Below are 20,144 nucleotides of genomic sequence, written 5' to 3' on the forward strand. Positions count from 1 at the left end.
TATCGCATAATGGGGGAATAGTAGTCAACCAACAGCGCACTTCCTGTGCGTACAACGTTAACTGCCACTGTGTAATGTGTATTATGTACTTCATGCAGGACGGACGGATGTAAAGATTGCGCAAATATTGATACTGAACTATTTTAAATATCTATCTTTCATAAAGTGACATCAAAGAAAACAACATTTATATATCTTCAAAGCATTACCGAAATTATCGAAAGAATCAAAGATATTGAAAGCTTAAATAAGATATAATATTGTCTACTATTGATAGGGGAACACTCATTTGTTATGAAAACTGTTTGTTTTTTATTTACCGATAGTACCTAGTGGAACGTTTGAAATAAAATAAAATATATATATACGAAATCGTCTACTAAAAAAAATTACCGTGGTGACTGAATGCCAACTACATTTTAATTTGTGATTGGAAATACAAAACTGTGCAATTAAATGCAAAGGAAGGAAGTTAACGCTCAGTTGGAACAATAAAAGACCTTGTATTGATCGATTCAACAAGGATGAGGAAGAATGACATTAACTAGTTAATATGAGAAAATGCAATCAATTGAGACTCATAAACATATTCAGTCAATAAACGAAAATTTACAATGTTGAAATTAAAATATTTTCAACAGAGTTTATAAAGTCATATGAAACGCCAATTATAGTAAATATATAGTTAATCAAATTACCTTTTAGGTGTTTATTTTCTTACTGGAGACCGGTAGAATAACAAATACTTGGTAGCATAGTAATGATTTATATCACTGTGTGTAATTAAATTTAAGAATTTACGACATCTAAGAAAACATAAAATACTATAAAGCTCATTGACACGTTGTTTTCCTTAACAACAAAGCTCAATTAAATAGTAACAATCATGTCGTCTACATAAGATTCCGGGTTCGCCCGCTATGAGTAATCCGACCAGTATGAAGGATGTGGGACAGGCCGCAGATTTCAAACGACGAGATGACTCACCCTGGGATATTAATACCAGACACGCCTTCTGGAACGACGGCGAAAATAGCCATAGTGTCGCGTGACTTCGATATGGTAATATCCGCAGCCTAGGTTGAATTTACCTCGAAATAAATGTACGACTTATGTAGTAATCTTTTACGATTCTATTATTATGCCTACTCAAATAAATCTATTTTTATTATTAGCATTGTTAATTTAGTGGGAATGATAATTGGAATGTAAAAAAAAAGTCAGTATCTAATTTAACTAATTATACTTTCATAAAAACAAATACGCCCTTGGAATGTGAAATATGATGATGCTAATTGATGCATCACTTAGCACGATGTAGATCTTAAAGATGGAATTGTGTGACTCACCACAGACGTCTCTGCGGGCTTTGTTTACAATAACAATAAGTAAATCAACGACGCCGGTACTGGTTATTCAATGACTCTGTTTGCATTAGATTTATCTTACGAGATGATAATAATATGCAAGGGAATGGAATTTTCCGATGACAGTTAGTCCTCTGCTGCAGCTATGTTTTTTAGGACAAATACCAAGAGAGGAGTGAATTCGTTAGTATTTCATTGCGTTCCCCGACAATTGGCTTGGTCAGTGCCGTGTCGCCGCCAACCCGCGTCTGATCACGTTCGGCAAACCAGAAACCGCAAACAGGTCCCGTCCAACTGAATTAAACAGATTGTATTTTATTCTTTCACTTTCATAGGCGATGCGAACGTGCTTTTCAATTATTTTGAGCTTGTTGGCTGCGAGCCCTGAATGTCTCTTATCTGTCTAGTCTACCAACCGTGACGTGCTGAGAATTGATTCAAAATATTTACGCTTTTTAGAGATGACTATTCGAAATATTTTTATAACAGTCACCTTTATGGTAATGCGTTATGATTTAGGACTATTGGTACTTTTTTAAATCTGTTTATGTCACTGTATATATTTTAACATAATTATGTAACAATACTTATAGAATAGGGACTTGTTATTGTGCGACAAATTAATTAAGACGAAACTGGGCCCGCAATTGTTTCAAATGGCAAAACAAGCGTAGGAAATAAGCTTAATTACTGAGTTGCTTGTCCGAATCGCCCAAAGGGCCGACAGTCTCTTGAGTAGACCCTTAAGAATGTTTCAGTGAAAGGAGCAATTATGCAAGAAATTTTCAACACCTCCTTGCAGATTTCATCCATTTTTATCATTATGAATATTTGCTAATTTCTATGGAAACATACGTTATGAATTTTATCATATTTTTTACAACACATTGAAGTAGTACCTTTTAATTAGAATTTACTGGAGTTTAGACATAATATCTATCTGTTTATTTTGTTTAAGCTTAAGAGTTGAGTTAAGCTTACACAATGCCCAGGGTACTCAACCAATCTCATTCAACAGATCTCTATGAGTGCGTGCGTCTACATTGTTAAAATTGGAGAGGTCATCACTCGTCGCAGATCCAATTTGTTTCTTTTGTTGTAATTCTTCAACTGTCACTGTGTATTTGTAGAATTTTTATTAAGTACCTTTAAATGTTTATTAAACGCCGAAAAGGAACCCAAATGGGTTGAGATAAACGTTTGTAGGTGACAGGAGTCTCAGAATTCAAGAAGTTTGTGGCACGCGTGAGTCGATTAATGTTGGGTTTGAATAGAACTTTTCCCCAGTTCTACATTTTGTTTAATATTTGTACATTTTGTGTGTAATGATAAATATGTTAATTTTTTAAGTTATTTTATTGAGCAGTGAGTCAATGTAAATATTTGTGTCTTTTAGCGTAGATACATTTATGTGTTTAAGAGATGCTACCCTAGAGTAAAGTACCTACGTAGGGATTGCTTCTCTATTGGAGCAAAACTTTGCTCTTCCAACTTGTAACTTAGTTAAGTCAACTCTCTAGATGGGAGAATCGTCTAATCAATATGTACTGCTTACTTGATTTCTTTCTTCGGGTATTCTTTTATTACGATTTTAGATACACTGTATATATTTTTTCAATTTTTCAATATAGTTATAAAATTCTAAAATATCCTAACTGTAACTTAAACTCTATTAAAAAGATAATATATTCTAAAATGCACAAGTTAGCTTAGCACAAGTTTAGTAAAATTTAATGTCTTCAGCGCAGTATAACTAGTCTAATATTAAACTTACCACATGCACTACCAGTATCCACTGCGCAATCTGTCGCATTTTTGATATCAACTTCTTGTTAGAAGGCATTATTATAAGTCAATCCAATTTTACAATCCAACAGGGCATCCACAGAACATCGATCAACTAGTTATCGATCGTTTCACTACGCACACACGGATATTTACAAGGCACACTTTTACACTCTTGTTCTTACTATGTCCTATTATCACCAACTAATGTACCTATATCTAGGCAGTAAGATCTGCTTTTTAACGCCTAGGACCGCCCGTTTACTTGACGAGTCCAACTGTAGACTGACAACACTACTCAAATGCTATACGCGAATGTGTAAAACGGTGACTCATCGTCCCGCATACTGTTTACCGAGGCTTGAGTCATCGCGTCCGTAATAACCCCGACTGCGCTGCAGCGCTGTAGAAATATACCACACGTTAAACACCGTGGAATTCTGAAGCGCTATACTGCTTTGTCGTCAAAGCCCCACTCCATTAATACCTCCATTCCGCACGTGTCCACAGAAATACCAAGTTATTTTGAACTTTACTAGATTAAACTTAAGTATCAGAGTAAGTATTTCGGAGTTGGGAAACGTAAACTTTCGCGTTCAAATTTCGACTTATGTTAGATTACGTTCGACTAGGTCGAATGCCGTTTTGAGGTCGTTTATGTGGTCGATACTAGAATGGCTGCCTTGCTAACAATGATAGTGGAAAACATGAGTAATGTACTTATGATTGAAATGTGGGCTTTGGGTCGAGCAACTAATTAAAATAGATTCGAACTAGATTAGAAATAGTTGCAAGTGCGTTTCGAAACAGTGGTACTGTGAAAACTGGTGCTGCGCGATATTGGCATTTAGAATCATTTGTTTGCAGTCCACTGGTTGTTTAACAGAGACATTCAGAGCTGAGAGTAGATGCTAGCCAGCAAAACACAAAGTTTAGTGGAGTTATAAGCAAGCCGATAGTAGTTTAATTGAGAGTTTGTTTGGCATTTAATCGCAGCGACCTTTTATGGCCATCGCGTTTTTGCGTAACCAAATGCAAAGCGCAATAAGATTATTCAAATTGTTGTTGATCTTATATTAGTTTATTGAATCAAATTAAATGTTTATATTTTATAGATTTCAATATTATTTTTACGACAGACACATTTGAACTTCACTTATCACATTTTTTCGATATTAGTTTTCCAGAAAATTTTATGGTCTTACAATGAATATAGATGCCCTTGAAAAAATAGAACATTATAAATTGATCAAAGAAATTTGATATGTGAAATCATTCTAAAGCCAGAATACCGAACATAAGCCAAGTAATACGTAGGTCCTTATAATACTACTTGTAGGATAAAAACTATTGCATTTTATTGCACTATTGCATTTGGATTTCAGGACACAAAATTAAATAGATCAACTGCACATATTTTTTTTTACATAGGATACCCTCTGCGTTCCTTCACTTTGATCTATATTTATGGATGTACACACTTCCCATAATTAATACTTATACCCTGGTGTAATATGTATATGACTATCATCTATTTAATCTGCTGCCCTTGATCTGAAATATCTGGCTGGCCAAAAACAAAAATACTGACAATTAAAAAAAACGTAAGTATTTGCGGCTCAGTTTGTCCTAAACTTGGCGAACTCAACACACATTTTCTATAGTCGACAGTCTTGTGACTTTTACAAAAAAATAAAGGTGCATTAACATCACAGCTGCGCCCATATTTTTGGCCATCTGCGTTTGGTTTGGATGACTCACACGCCGAATGTGAACTACTCCTACGTATTTTTTATATGACATCGGGTCTTGGTGATTTAAATCTGTTTACGAAATATCATGTGGGACGAGACATTTTATTTTTACTATTTTTTTAATTTTGTTTTTCAAGTTACGGATGTGATGTAATTAGGTATAACTGATAACTAATCAAATAATATTGTTGTCACAGTAAGTATTTGTAATTAAATAATTGAATTCTGTTATCAAATTCTAAGAATGAATAAGTTTTTACGGCCGTGAACAAAAATGGGAGTGGTTATTAAGTTTTTCTTTCTTCAAATAATAAGAAAATTTCATGAATTGCAATAATAATGGCCTTAACTCTTTTTTTTAAATTGTGATAGCTCCTAGCTATTTAGCCATATATAATCTTTTTTATACTACAGTAAACAAACAGGCATACGGTACATCTAATGGAAAATAGGCACTGTGGACAATGGACGATTGCAACACCAGGGGTATATACGTCGCTTTGTCGACTAGGGTTTTCTAAACTCACTCGTTTCTCGCTCACCCTTGAAACCGATACACAACAACGTAAGCACAAATTTTAATTAGTCTATTAAGTTTTATTTTTATATAAAGTGTAAGGAAACTGGTTAGACCTGCTTCTCATTTGTTCAACTTGTGCAGGGAGCATAACCGTTCTGTTTCAAGGAATCCCTGCATTGTACCACTTGTTTAGTAAATATAATTTAATGTTTGGGCTAGAAGCTTTACGATGTACTTAATATATCTCAATAAGACTAGTGAGACTAATCTCAATTTAACTATTTATATAACTTAAACCCGTATTTAAATGTAATTGTATGCAAAATTCGGAATGATATTATGGAGATAACCCTTGTTTTTACTATGTAGGAGTCAGTCATGTGAAACACAAGACTGTTTAGGCAAAAATGTATATCCTTACATATTGTAAAGCAAAGTCCACCCTATATACCGCGTTTGCGATAAACTCAAACACTACTGGACGAATTTTCATGCGGTTTTCACCAACAAATAGATTCACGATCAAGGTTTATTATGTTTTTACCCGAGCGAAGCCAGGACGGGGCGCTAGTATTTTAATAAAATAAAAAATCAGAGCACTATGATACGTTGTTTGTGTATTTGTGCATGTTACGACTTAACCCTGAAGTGTGGCTTTATTTGGGTTTAATTCGGTGGTTATACACAACCGCAGTATATAGCCATCGAAGACCGGCTGCACCAAAATCTAGCCGATATGATAATGGCTAAACCTTGGTCCAGCCTGACACAAGCAGGATACACTAGGTGTAGCCAACTGAGACCGGCTACACCTAATTCTAGCCGGCTAAACCTGGGTGCAGCCGCTCTTCGATGATAACCGTAGCATTATACAGATAGAGACAATAATTAATCAAGTACATTAATTTCAATACTGTCTATTCTAGTTGTCAGAATGTTTACAAGTAGATAACTAGAACAACAGCAATTAAACAGGAATTAACTAGATCTTGCCTGCGCCTAAGTAATTTCTAGGAATCAATTCTAATTACGTACATAGATACGATTAAATTTGAAAAATAAATTCTACTTTTATCTATAAAATTTGATTCGATTTCTAGAAATTACTTATTCAGAAAAGGTATACTTATTTTGTAATTAATAGCATTATTATAATTATATACACACATAATATTTTTACATAACGTGCCATTATGAATTACTCTTTACGCACGATTAGATCATGGATTCATGAAAATCGTCATCAGACGGTGCTAAAATAAATGTTTATCCAAACTATGGAAAAAATGTGTAAAGTAATTTTATCATTTTTAGCTTCAAGTGTTTACCTTAAGAACATTTCTGTATACCGAGACCGGAGGCGTTAATTTTAACATTCAAGCAATATGTTAAATGATGTCATTTTCTCAATAACCACTCTGATTTTTTTTCTAATAAATTTGTTTATAGTGTTAACTTAACTCAATAATCATATACATACACAGTTTTATTCATAAAAGTGCCTTCCTGCTATCCCATTTATAATTTATCAATTTATCTTATTTTTATAGTATCTAAATAAATAAATAAATAATGTACTTAAGCCCTATGTCATTCGAGTTTTCTTTCTTTTTCAATACTAGCAAAAAGCTTTTATTTGCCAAGGAAAGTTTCATGCCAAAATGATTATGTTTTGTATGTAAATAAACAATTAAAGTCTTACAAAGCATTGTTTATATGGCATCTAATAATACGAAAATTACTTTTATCGATACAAGAGTGGATTTTAGTTTATCGACACAAGATATATCAAACAAAAGGCCATGGTTTCACCAGCTCAGCTATTTGTGAGGGCGTTGTGGTCATCCGTGATCTCAGCGTGAGAAGGTGAATGCACTCTGCATTTGTATGATGACATCACTGTATTACAAATTCACAATATGATTTTTGTTTATTGCAAAAACCTTAATTGCACTCTGCGTTAATGATAATTTCATTTTGTTTTGTAATTAATTTCATATATTCTATTTTGTTTATTCTCAATATAGTTTAGATATTCATTATACACCCTTTTAAACTTCGAATTTGTCGTGAAGAATTTCCTAATTTTTTTAGTATCTATGTATATTTATTACTTATGTATATATGTTACGGGTAAACACCGATGTGCCTGTGTGTGTATATAGGTCTAGACGCACTACAGGGTTTAGCCGTAACATATATACTTTAACATCCTTTCTCCGTCCATTCATTCTTTTTCATATACCTATTAATTATATTGTACCTACCTAGAATTACCTGAACGATGATTCGCTAAAACCCATCTCGCGCCGGAAGAAATGTCTTAGTACTGAAGAATTTAAATATTAGAAAGAATTTAAATTTAAGAATAGAATTTTAATTTTAATTTAGATAACTGCTTGCTTAAGTAAGCAGTTATCTAAATTAAAATTATTATTTAAAAATCTAAATAACAAAGTGAAAAATATAAATAGCCATAAATTTCATTTACTTCGACGAAGCAAGTTGATTTTTAACAGTCGAAACAATACACTATCTGCGGAAGTGAGAGGGCATTGTTAATTTATCAATGGATTAGAAAAAGGAAATCTTTGAGCTAGTTGGGTAACAAATGAGTTACAAATTGTTACGTTTCGGTGTTTTTTTTCTAAGCCCTTGAGTATCTATCTCTTTCTCTCTCATCTTCACTTGTCCCTGGTTACATTTAGGAGTAATTGTAAATCTTGAATAATCTTGAATATTTCATTCCCATCAGACTATGAGTCATGTCGGTAGCCAATCGTTAATTAGGCAGCGAATAGAATGGGCAGTTAGTGATTCTTAATGAGTTGTTTACTGCAATTGCTACCTGTGACTAATCTCGTTATTTCTTTGCTAACTGTTTAACAGCCTTTGTTTCAAAGGTAAGCGTTTGAAACTATTTTTTTTTTAAATTATTATTTCGCAAAAAATATTCTCATTATAATTCGCCTTTTCATATAAATCAACAAAAAATAAAAAAAAGATAATCAGATTTAATGTGCTTTATAAAAATAAAATTATACATAATTATCATCATTACATAGTATAAAACAAAATCGTCCACCACGTGTTTTTTTTAACTCACGGTAACAATTTTGATGCAGTTTTCTCTGTAAAAAATATTACGTTATTTAAACAATTTATTAACGAGGGTTCATATATCTAAAACGGCCTATTAGAGCGTGCGAAGGCAGAGTTTGTTTTAAAATAACAAAAATATTTTTTAAAAATACCTGTCAAAAATCAATTCCAGCCACTCATATTGTATATAAAATTGACACAGAAAAATGATATATTTATGAATAAAAAGAAAATCAAGGCGATTCACTTTAATCACGATATTCAAATAAACATAATGTTCATTAAATCATTACAAAAAAATATCCTCGTATTTATAATTGTCGCAGGCACTTTGTATGGTATTGGGCAAAAACTTTTATAGCCAGTTTAAGCCCAGGCGCAAACCAATCTCGATCTGCGATTGATGTAACTGGCCCTTAATTTTAAACTCCAGATAAAGAGTTGGTAACATAAAAGGGAATGATTCAACCGTTCCCCATCCAGGTCACATATGTCCCGGATGCACGTGGATATGACTCAGTTTATGGGGCAGGTGTACGCTGTTTAACGTTTACGTTAATAGGAGTGCGGTTTAAGTCATAAACTTTATTAAAAAAATACAATTTTATGCTAATGTTGGTTATGCTAATACCCAACTTGGTTTGATAGAAAAAAAGTCGACAACTTGTTTGTGTCTTCGTAAATTCTGTGACGAGTGACTTGAAAATTTAGATTTTAGTTGTTTACAACAAATTAATGAATATGTGTTTCAGATTTTTCTGAAAATTAACCCTCAACGCCTTAAAATTACTTAGCCAATTCCAATCATATTGTCAGTTGTATACGTTGTTAGAACGGTGTCGAAAATCATCACCGTCATACTAATTATGATAGCATAATAGAAGATCAAGGCTAGTGCTAATGTTGTAATTTAAATATAGTTAACCAAAATGATGAAATGTAATCCAGATTAAAAATAAGAATACGTAGTGTGAAAAATTTATATAATTTTTAACATATGTTGTTACGCAATTATTACTTCTTAGCAACGAGTTCCCAGTTACTAACGGCCCGTACAGTCTTCGCTCGGCAAAAAACCTGATAAATTATACACCTAAACCTTCCTCAGGAATCACATTATCTATAGGTGGAAACCGCATGAAAATCAGTGTTGTAGTTTTTGAGTTTATCGCGAACAGACAGACAGACAAACGCGGCAGGGGACTTTGTTTTATAATATGTAAGGATGTTTTATAATGTATAAGGATTTGAGTGCATTTTTAACATCAGTCTAGCCTGAGGCTGAAAACTCATCTTTGGGTGATATGCAAGCATTTATCAATTACAAATAGAGAAAAAAACATTTTTTAGAAATTAACCAAATGTAAAATTTCAGACCAAACATTATCGCTGGTCGCTAGTAACTTAATGTAGGGGTAAAGTTGATAGTTCGGTACTCAATGTGTAATGCATTAGGGTAGAGCATGACAAACCTGACTCCAAATTTGGTCATTTAATGTGACACCGTTGAAGTTTGCCGGTTATGTATGAGTAATGTTCTAGTAAAATCTGTTCCAATGATGTAATAACCGCAAAGTATTTTCTGTCTAGGTCATACTTAATGTTTTCACGTCATAAACAAAATTGATATTTAGGTTTGTTTAGAAATATTAAGACGCGTGTGTTTCCCGCCCTAGAAATGGAAACTACTTCACATCTTCCTGAAGATCTCGTGAGGCAACTAAATGATTAAAGCTCAACACCTTATAGGTAATAACAGTACACACTATGGGTATCCATAGACAGTTCACGCCGGGAAGGCCAATCATAAAAGGAGAGCGGAATAATATTTAACGAATCCCGGGCTTTGGGGCGTCTTAGCCAAGAATGTAACTGGGAACACGCCCAAATGAGAGAGAATAAATATGAAAAAATAAGAAATATGAAGAAAGTTATATAGGTAGGTATAATACATTTTATTTTTATATATTGTGCCGAATTGCGAAAAAAATTCACAAAAAAGACAATTCTCTTTATTAGCTGTATTGATGTACCTCGTATATTCTAGACATAAATATTAATGATTACCTAATTGTTATATAAGATTAACGTCGCTTATTTATAAAAAATATTCGTCAGTCTGAAAAACCAGTGTGAACTTTCCTAGTTGAGAGACAAACACGGTAAGGCATCAGGACGCGAGGCGATGCTACTACTCGTATATCAAATGAGTAATACTAGCTACAGATTATATTATCGCTATAAAGACTCTTTCAGCAACGCATCGCGTCGTACAATGTTCCGCCGCTTATCTAGGACGCCGGACAAAGTCTGCGCAGCAACTTGCGCGTGCGCGCGTCATGTAGGGGAAGCCTGTATGACGCACCAAGAATGGAAGCGAGATTGTAAGTAGATACAGACATAATGAATAACATTATGCTGCAACACTTGTAAATTATTGCGCATAAAACAGAGACTGTAATAAACAATCCTTAAAAATGTTCAAATAACTTTAATGCCTACAACATACATCTAAGAATAATATTATGTTCCTTATCAGAGTAATGCTTGTGCATAAATAACAAAGTTTGTGATTTTGAATTCACTATTCACGATGCCTCTAAAGTGACAGAAAATCGATTTTGGACCCCGACGCAAAAATAGTGGTGTTATAAGTTTTACGTGTCGGTCTGTGTATGTTATAAGTTTTACCTGTATCATCGTAGCTTCCAAACGGATAAACCGATTTTCGTTTAGTTTTTTTTGTGTCATAGATTTTTTGACATTTTGTCATTGATTTTTGGGTTATATCGAGTGTTCTTAGCCATGTTTCATGAAAATCATTCAAAAGTTGTAGCTACATGAATATTGAAAGTCGGGGGTTTTTTAATTTGTCTAACAAATAAACTTGTTTGTTACTTACAATAGTATACACTTGCTGACATCGTAATTCGCCGCACAGTATTTTATCTTTATAATTCGCAAAAAATATTCATCCTCATTCAGTGAAAAATGCTAAGTCAATAAAAGTAGAACCGGATTCGAATCCTGATATCAAGGTCGCCAAAACGCCAATTCCGTTGCGTCACAAAACCAGTAGAACCTCGAATAATTTCTACGAATACGCTACTTCAAAACGGGATGGAATTTAAATTACCTAATGTTACCTTGGCTTGTCTCAATCTAAATGGCAAATACTTATCTCTTTATAATTCCTATGATTTATAAAACAAAATCTTCGCATATATTTGTGGCCAGCGCTTTTGAAACATCACCAAGTACTTCCAAACTCGACAGCCACATGCATGTTAAAATGTTCTTATTATTACATATGGTATAAAACAATAAATATGTTTAGTTTGTTTCTATATTAATATTACAGGAAAAGCAAGGTTTTTTTAAAATATGTATTACCTACCTAAAAATAAAATTTATTGATATCACTTTAATAAAAGACGACATCGTTGCTTGTTCAAGTCAATATATGATAATTTTAACTGCTATGTGGAACTGGAAAATGTTTTGTAATGAATCAATCATTGCAAAACATTTTCCCATAAAGCAATATTATACAAAGATAAGTTCCTGTGTCTATGACGGCAAAAAATTAAAACAATCCTATCGTAGACGATACAAAACAAAAAACATTATTGTTTCTCTCGACACCCACTTTGTTGATCTTATTCATGAGCGTCTACGTTATCTAAACCATTACGACACAATGCCTGCGCGTGAGTCTAAACAATGACACACCCCCAATCGTTGCACATAGACTGACGTATTGGGGATGACTAAGTCATTTTTATACGAAATGAGTCACTGTCACAGGACTCCTACCTTGACTATTGTTTAATGATGATTAATATAATTAAACCATTCATTACTATGGAATTGTATGTCTGTTTATAAATACTAATTGATATTCCTCTCGCAATGCTCAGTCATTGAGAAGCAAGAGTGAGTCAGACGAGAAAATTCCAGCACATGTAAGACGTGATTTAAGTTAGAATTGCCAACTTGATTGATATAAGAATGACAGCGTTGAGCTACTAGTTTTTCGGTTGGAAATTTATCACCGTTACTTACATAGTAAATGTTCATTTTTCGTTTGTATGGCACTAGTCTAGCTAAAAAAATTCTAGGATTTTATCTCATCCTTGTTTCTAGAATATCCGTGTGTTTTGTAAAGTATTCACTTGTTGCTGACCCTACTGTTTGCTTTTGCATAACTCGAAAATATTTCGATGTTTTGCATTCTGATTGCATTCAATTTCCAAATATGAATTACTATCGACGCCCCGAGGCGTCCTTCCGTAAGAATTTCTAGATAAAAAGTACACTATATGTTAATCCAGATTATGTTCTACCCGTGTACCAAATCTCATAACAATCGGTCTAATAATATTAGTAGGATAACAAATCATAAAACGAGAACTTCTTCAAACATGATACGAAGAACATCATTTAAATAATATATCCTACGTCCTGTCATATGACCTCTAACTTACTCTTTTAACAAGCAGTTCCCATGTTATCTCATCATCTAAATAAACACTACTTAGACTGAGTCAGAGAACTTAAAAAGGATACGTTGATTCAGATCGTATGGACGAGTGACCGAGTTCGTTACACCATCATCAAGTGAAGTTGAACGACTCATGAGTCACGTCTCAAAGAAAGGTCATCATGTGACTTGAATGGGATTTATTACTGTCAGAGAACTATCTGATACCTCGTGAGATTTTTGCAGGTATGACTAATAGGACATACATTTAATTTTCTTGGGAGCGGCCATATACGACCGCATTTGGAAGTATCGCACAATGTATGTGACGTTCCACGGGCAAAAGTAGCTTATGGAGAAAGTCTCTTACGATGTATGACATCACATACACACATTAGCTAAAACAAATTATTCGCAAAGTACTCCTTGACTTTATCCACCTAATTTTAGTTAAAGCGCCATAGAAAACAACATACTAAATTACTAAGAAATTTATCAAATTATCCGTTATTAAAGTATCCGTCATTCCGCAGGAAGAAATAAGGGAAACTGATGTTATTCAACCGCTCAAACTGGATATATTAATAACATTATATTAAAAGAGAACATATAAGTACACACCATAATGTCGTTTTATAATAAATACAGTGAGACATGTGCAGTCTCAATATAACAATTGCAATGGGCAATGGAAATAGACTCACAAACAAATTAAAACTTACTTTAGGAGCTGATATCTCATGGAAGGAGCTGGGGCGCGGGGCGGGGCCGGCAACGCAGTCCACGGGCACGCTGTAGTCTGCACACAGAGCAGCCTGTAGACAATGGAAAATGTTCATTAAGACTACGATAAACTAGATGGGAAAATGTTTTTTTTCTTATTCATAAAGTTTATGTCTTTCTGTGCGAAGTGGACATGAAAATGTTTGAAAGCATTGGGCTCCGACGCTCAAACTGAGCATGGAAAACACTGGGAAAATTCTAAGATGAGAACGAGACTGTATGTTTTATCCCCTATGTTTTTCTAGAAAAGATTTTCCAAGATTGTCCAGTTTAAAACCCAGATTCTTTCTTCGAACCGCGTGCCTGCGAGAATCTCGCACATTGTATGTTGTTCTTTCGGTTCCAAACTAGCACGAAGGTCTACAATAATGGGTTAGAAGCTTTACGACTATATCTCATTAAGTCCAGGTAGATAAATAGACTAGATCGCGATTGGACTAGATGTCCTACATAATACGGTGTGCGTAGTGCGACTTTGCTATTTACATGTCACCATCGAGTCGATTCGAATTGAGACGTAACGAACCAATCACATTGCGCCATTGTGACGCAACGACAACCACAACGCAGTGTGATTGGTGCGCTGCGTCTCACTTCAAAGTGACTCGATAGTGAGAACTGAAATTAAAACCCGCACTGAGGCATCGGATCAAACCTGGGTAAGAAATTCATTTCGTTTTAATTGGACCAGTTGAAACAATATTCTTAGGATATGTAAATAAATTTATTTTCATGTTGCATAGGACTGTAACTAGGTTGTCTTCGATCTTGCTTGACACACGTGCTCCGACCCATTTTATGGCGGAAAGTCAAACTATAAGGAAATGTAAAATAGATATATGAAATAAACACATTATATGTTACTAACGACCTGACTCGTCTTCGCACGGGGCATTTATGTATGTATGAACTTTCGGCCATAAATTGTCTAAATGACAGTGAAAACTGCTTCAAAATCCATTGCGTAGTTTAAAATAAAAAATCTTTGAAACAAAGAGGCGGATAGCGAGAGCTTTTTTATATTACTTATATAGTGATTATTAGGAATAAGATCTGCCGTTAAAGAAAGAGAGAAGAGATAGCTCTTTCTGGCCTGTGAAGGCTAAACTTGAAAACATGTCGTGTCATATTTCCCGTCTTTGCTCTAATCGATAATTAAGTTTATATCTTTATTCAAAGAAAGGCCGCCAAAGGCATTCATTTACTTGGATTTGGAAGTTGTGACGCATCTTCAGAACTTAACTGGTTCCTTATAAGGTTTATTTGTTAAGTAATGACAAAGCTTTGTTATTCACACGATTGCTCATAAAGTTTTGTGTTACAATATCATCAATTCTAGAAAATATAATGTCATAAAAACATCGGAAAACATTTAATACTTCTGCAGTTTGCTTAGCTTTTGAGCAAGTGTAGTTTTGATAGACGTTCAGTTTATGTGTGATTTATTTAAAATGGTAGTCATTAAGACTTATATACAACTGAGAAAGAATATTATGAGGAATATTTTCATGCTTTAACTATAAGTCCGCCTCTAATAAAAATCGAAATTATTATTTTTTAATTTTTATTTTTTAATTACTCGCTTGTGGCACTAAATAATATATGTTATTGTATTTTTAAAATGTTGCAATTTTTTTATATTCTTGGAGTAACATACTACCAATTTCTTCTGCCATATTATTTTAATCTGCAACATCAAATTTTGCATTGTGATAAATAATAGTTTATGCCCTTATTACATATTATAAAACAAAGTCTGTCAGTTCGCGATATACTCAAAACTTCTATAGGGATTTTCATACGGTTTTTACCAATACCTGGATAGTGTGATCCTGGAATATGAGTGAAGCTTGTAGAGGCTGCTGGTTATATGGCTTCTTTGTAAACCAGTTCTCAATATATTAGTAATATAAATACTCGAGGTCCAATATCAAATATCTTTATCTAGTCTAGGCAGTCTGCATACCTCAATATCACAACTATGCGATGCCGACCGCAGACAAGCTGTGTGTAGTTACCCTAACGATCTACGACATTATCTTTTATTAAATCTTTTCGCTATTTTAAATTTTAAATTTGGAATATTATTTCGAGATATTTTTCATATTGAATGGAATTTACTTGATAAAATTGTTGAACATGAAAAACTCCAAGTCTGATTTATGGTTTCAAAGCAAATAAGTGTATTTTATTCAGCCAATACTAATTATTATCGGAGTACATTACACAAATTCTCAATCTAAAACTCATGCTACTAGCTATTTAATGAATTGATCTTGCATGTGCCACGATATACCTTTACAAGTCAGTTTATTTTGCATTCTTGTCATTTTATTTATGTTATTGAACCAATTCGTACTGCATACTTCATATTTTTTTTATTCGAAATCAGTTTAGCGAATAAAAATACTAGCCAGCATCATTCATTACATTTTTTTTTTTACACACAACTAATTTTCTTTACGAAATACGAATCTAAAATCAAACTTGAATCCCGAAATCGCCGACAGAAAGCGCCTGGCATTATTAAACTTTCAACGTTACAAATGCGTTGCAAAACAAACTGCAAAAGTTTACACTTCCCGGCTTATAATTTATGGCCAGCGACGGTTTCATTTCGCAACAAAAAGATAATTGCGTCCAATTAATTTGAACTCTTTGTAAATGAGGGTGGATTCTCTCTATACTCGGCCTTTATTGGTTTCACAAAATAATGTGTATATAGAATAACACCATATAGATTATGGGGTCATTTTATGGGCTTGTTTTTGAATAAATTGAAGGTAAAATTTATTAATTAATTTATTCAAAAACTAGTGTCGTCCGCGGCTCCGACCGCGTGTATTTCCCACGGAATAGCTAAAGCGTGAAGCGGGTACATTTATAATATTAGTTAGGATTTTAATATCCAAGCGAACCTCATTCGCTCGACTTGTGATGTATGTAGTTATTCATTTGTACCCTCATTACTTTACAGCATCGTATATAAAGCTCTTGTTTGTTACAGTCTGAAATAGATTTCTTTTCAGCAGACGGTCTCTAAAGGGTCGTTACATAGACGTTAATTTATAAACATTTGCATGGTTTACAATAAATACTGAATTTAGCCTTTAATTGGGTGTCACAGGCACTTTTTCTAGTCAATTTTTATATTAAATAGTTATTTCTCAGAAGCTACAAACTACTGGCAACAACAATACCAACGGTGTCTTAATTATTTACTGTTTTTATTATTAGACAAATATAAAATATTGTATGTGGATTTTTGACTAGTAGTGATTAAAAGTCATTAAGAATAAGTAATTAAGAAAAATATGCAATGATGATATATTTTTTAAATTTGGTTAAATTAAATTTTAAAATGAATTTTCAGTAAATCGTTTCAAACATCAGTCCAAAAAATGTCACTGCAAAGCACTGGTAACTGGTACTGAAATTTCCCAAATATATAATAAGATTATCATGAGCCTCCGACGAAGCGTGAAGATAAATTGGGGAACAAAGGGAACTCCCCCACATTAACTAATTATTTTATCAACTGCCCACGGCAGCGTGGCATGATTATCATTACTGGTAAGTGATAGCTCCCCATCCAACGTCTTGAATTAACATTATTATGGAACGCAAATTATACTTTAAATTGAGAATACGCGATTTTGTTTTTTAAAGAAAACTACTTTTTAAACTAAGAATGTGAATTAATACACGTAAGAAAAAAGAAACATTTTAAATTTAGAATATTGAATATTAAAAAAAATAATACATTTTTCATTTTATCTCTGGCATTCGGAACAATATTATGTAAACCTCAGGGCAGATGGCGCTACTGGTACAACTAAGGTACACAAACATTGCCAATGGAGGCCAAAAAGAGGAGGATTGCCAAAAAGCGCCAATTTTCAATATTGTTGCAGATTTACGACCAAAAATAATACGCAATCGTGGTTCCAGCTTAAAGGAAAAAGGAAGGAATTAGTGGATTATCCTGAAAATAATAACACTATTTTAGGTTATGTTCTGCATTATTTTGTCAACTGTAGTCATAAACTGATATAAACTTGATTTTGACTGAAGATCTTATGTGTATGAAGTCCATATTTTAATAAGTCTTCACGTGTGAAGTGTTCCGAGCTTCTTTTCGACCGTTTACTGGCTCGAAAAATTTACAGCGTGAAGCGTATCCCATAGTTTTCGAAGTTTTTTTATCTTATGGAAAACGATTTTTCCCAATATTTCGGCGCCCGAATATGCTACAGTGTTGTATATTTTCACAAATGAATGATTATATAATGAAAGTCTTAAAAAAATACTGTAAAATAAACGTTTTCAACTTAGCAAAAGGCAGCAACGCTTTTGTTTACCTACCATAGAGTGGGGCACTCTGGCGGGATAAATGCGCAGTAATACTCCCTATTGCAAACTTGACCACCACCATTTTTGTCCAACTCGGTCAGTGGTCGAAATTTGAATAGCAAAATATTATTGAGCCGTGTAAAGAGGTATCAAAGTTAGGACATTTTTAATTTGTTTGAACGAGACTTACTCACTGTGGAAAATTTATCAAATTAAGTATGCATAAAATACGAACCGCTTTTTCAAGACTTATAAGAAAATTCCTTTCAGAAGATTTACATAATAACGATTACGTAACCTAGTGAATCCGAAGATAAACGTTAGCATACAATAAACGCTATCTTCACGCTCGTGTGAACATACTCAAGTTACGAAGATAAGGGGTGTCAACGAACTAACAAACAGATTATACAACGTGAATCATGGTCCGCCACTGATAACCGACAAAATACAGGAAAACCGATGAAAGTAACCAATATTTATCAGTTGGTCTATTTACACTTCGATTGCCTAAATGTGCCACCAGATTTTATAGTTCTATCTCAGTTGTATTTGTAATAACGGATTTGAGTCTGTAATGTTCTTGGTATATAAAATAAGCTAATTACACTGTGTATGATAATAAGCATCATATTTTGCATGGGCATCTATATCCATAGTAATATTATAAATGCGAAAGTATATCTGTTTATCACGCTTTCATGGCCAAATCGCTAGGCTGATTTATGTGAAATTTTGAATAGATATAGTTATGACTCCCGGTCAAATATAGGCTACCGGGTTCGGATTCAAATAAATGTACATAATGCCACGTATGCCATGTAATTATATAATAATCCATATCATAATCCCATAATAATCTAACCATCAAAATCCGTGGAGGGCTGTGAGTGTGGCAATCACTAAATTCTCTGGGCATGTAGACATGACTTACGCTACGTCCAGAGGTCGTGTTTGAACTAGGCTTGTCTAGGATTACACAGTACAGGTGTAGCTTTCACCAACAATTTATGACCCTACTGGATATCGGATATACAATTACTATAGCCAAAAGTTATAGCCATAACGAATGGTTCACAAAAGGTAAGTTTCGGCTAGGTAATTCTTAAATAATATTGTGTGTGATTTTTCCATAACACGAGTTTTTTTTCAATTATTTCATTTTCCTGGAGTGTCATTTATTATTATTATATAATACACTTCAAATTACAAGGCTATTTTGAAATGAGAAACTCCCACCGATTGGAAAGTTAGTTTCAATGTAAATTCATTTTTTAAACGTGTCTTAATTATTGTTTTTGAATGTAATAAAAACATTTAATATCGTAAAAACTTAAAACAGATTGCAAAACATTAGATCCTTAGGAGAAGCGATTAATAAAGTCCGCTTACGTTCCTGACGTTTGTTTCAAATAGATTAGATGTAATGGCCGCCCTTCAACTTTCTTGGGAAAATTTTCCTAAAAATATTTTTCCGTGTCGGTAGGTTTTTGAAGGGTATTTTCATTACGAAGGTACTTAACAGGTAGCTGGTTGTTTACGTATTTGGAACAAATAACAAGTTTTACATGGATATTTTGTTTTTCTACCTTCTGTCTTCTTTATTGTGTAACGGTAGGTAGGTACCTACTCGTAATATAATATACAGGTTCAAAATACACATATATAGACAAGTTACCCACAGTAGGTACTTGGTAAAATATCTACTTTATGTGATGTTTCCAGTTGTGAACACTTCTATAAGCAGTCGTCAATCGCGTCCATTGTGAAAACCCCCCTTACGAGTACCTTTTTGAGATCGATTCATATTTACATAAAACTTCGCATACAGTATTCAATCGGCCCAAAATACCGTATCTTACCACTTCATAATATGTAGGAATATAGGGATTTCTTTAAAAACTGTATATGGGGAAACCAATTTTATTAAAAGAAAATAGTAAAATACAAATAAATAGATACTTATTTGCATTTTTCTATTTTCTGGGAGATTCTGT

At 33.5% G+C, this 20,144-nt stretch overlaps 1 protein-coding gene across 2 annotated transcripts in view; it reads right to left on the bottom strand.

Moving 5' to 3' along the window:
• The window catches only part of hwt (heavyweight), a 148,466-nt gene that overhangs the window by 11,817 nt on the left and 116,505 nt on the right, over positions 1-20,144 (bottom strand). The window contains exon 3 of one of the 2 annotated variants that reach the window (XM_053756169.2): positions 13,734-13,826. In XM_053756169.2, the coding sequence (XP_053612144.1) occupies positions 13,734-13,826 (93 nt within the window). Of the gene's footprint in view, positions 1-3,141; positions 3,466-13,733; positions 13,827-20,144 lie in introns of those variants that run through there. The other variant, XM_053756170.2, reaches the window with a different exon arrangement.

The sequence above is a fragment of the Plodia interpunctella genome, chromosome 15 (assembly GCF_027563975.2).
Source record: "Plodia interpunctella isolate USDA-ARS_2022_Savannah chromosome 15, ilPloInte3.2, whole genome shotgun sequence".
NCBI lineage: Eukaryota > Metazoa > Arthropoda > Insecta > Lepidoptera > Pyralidae > Plodia > Plodia interpunctella.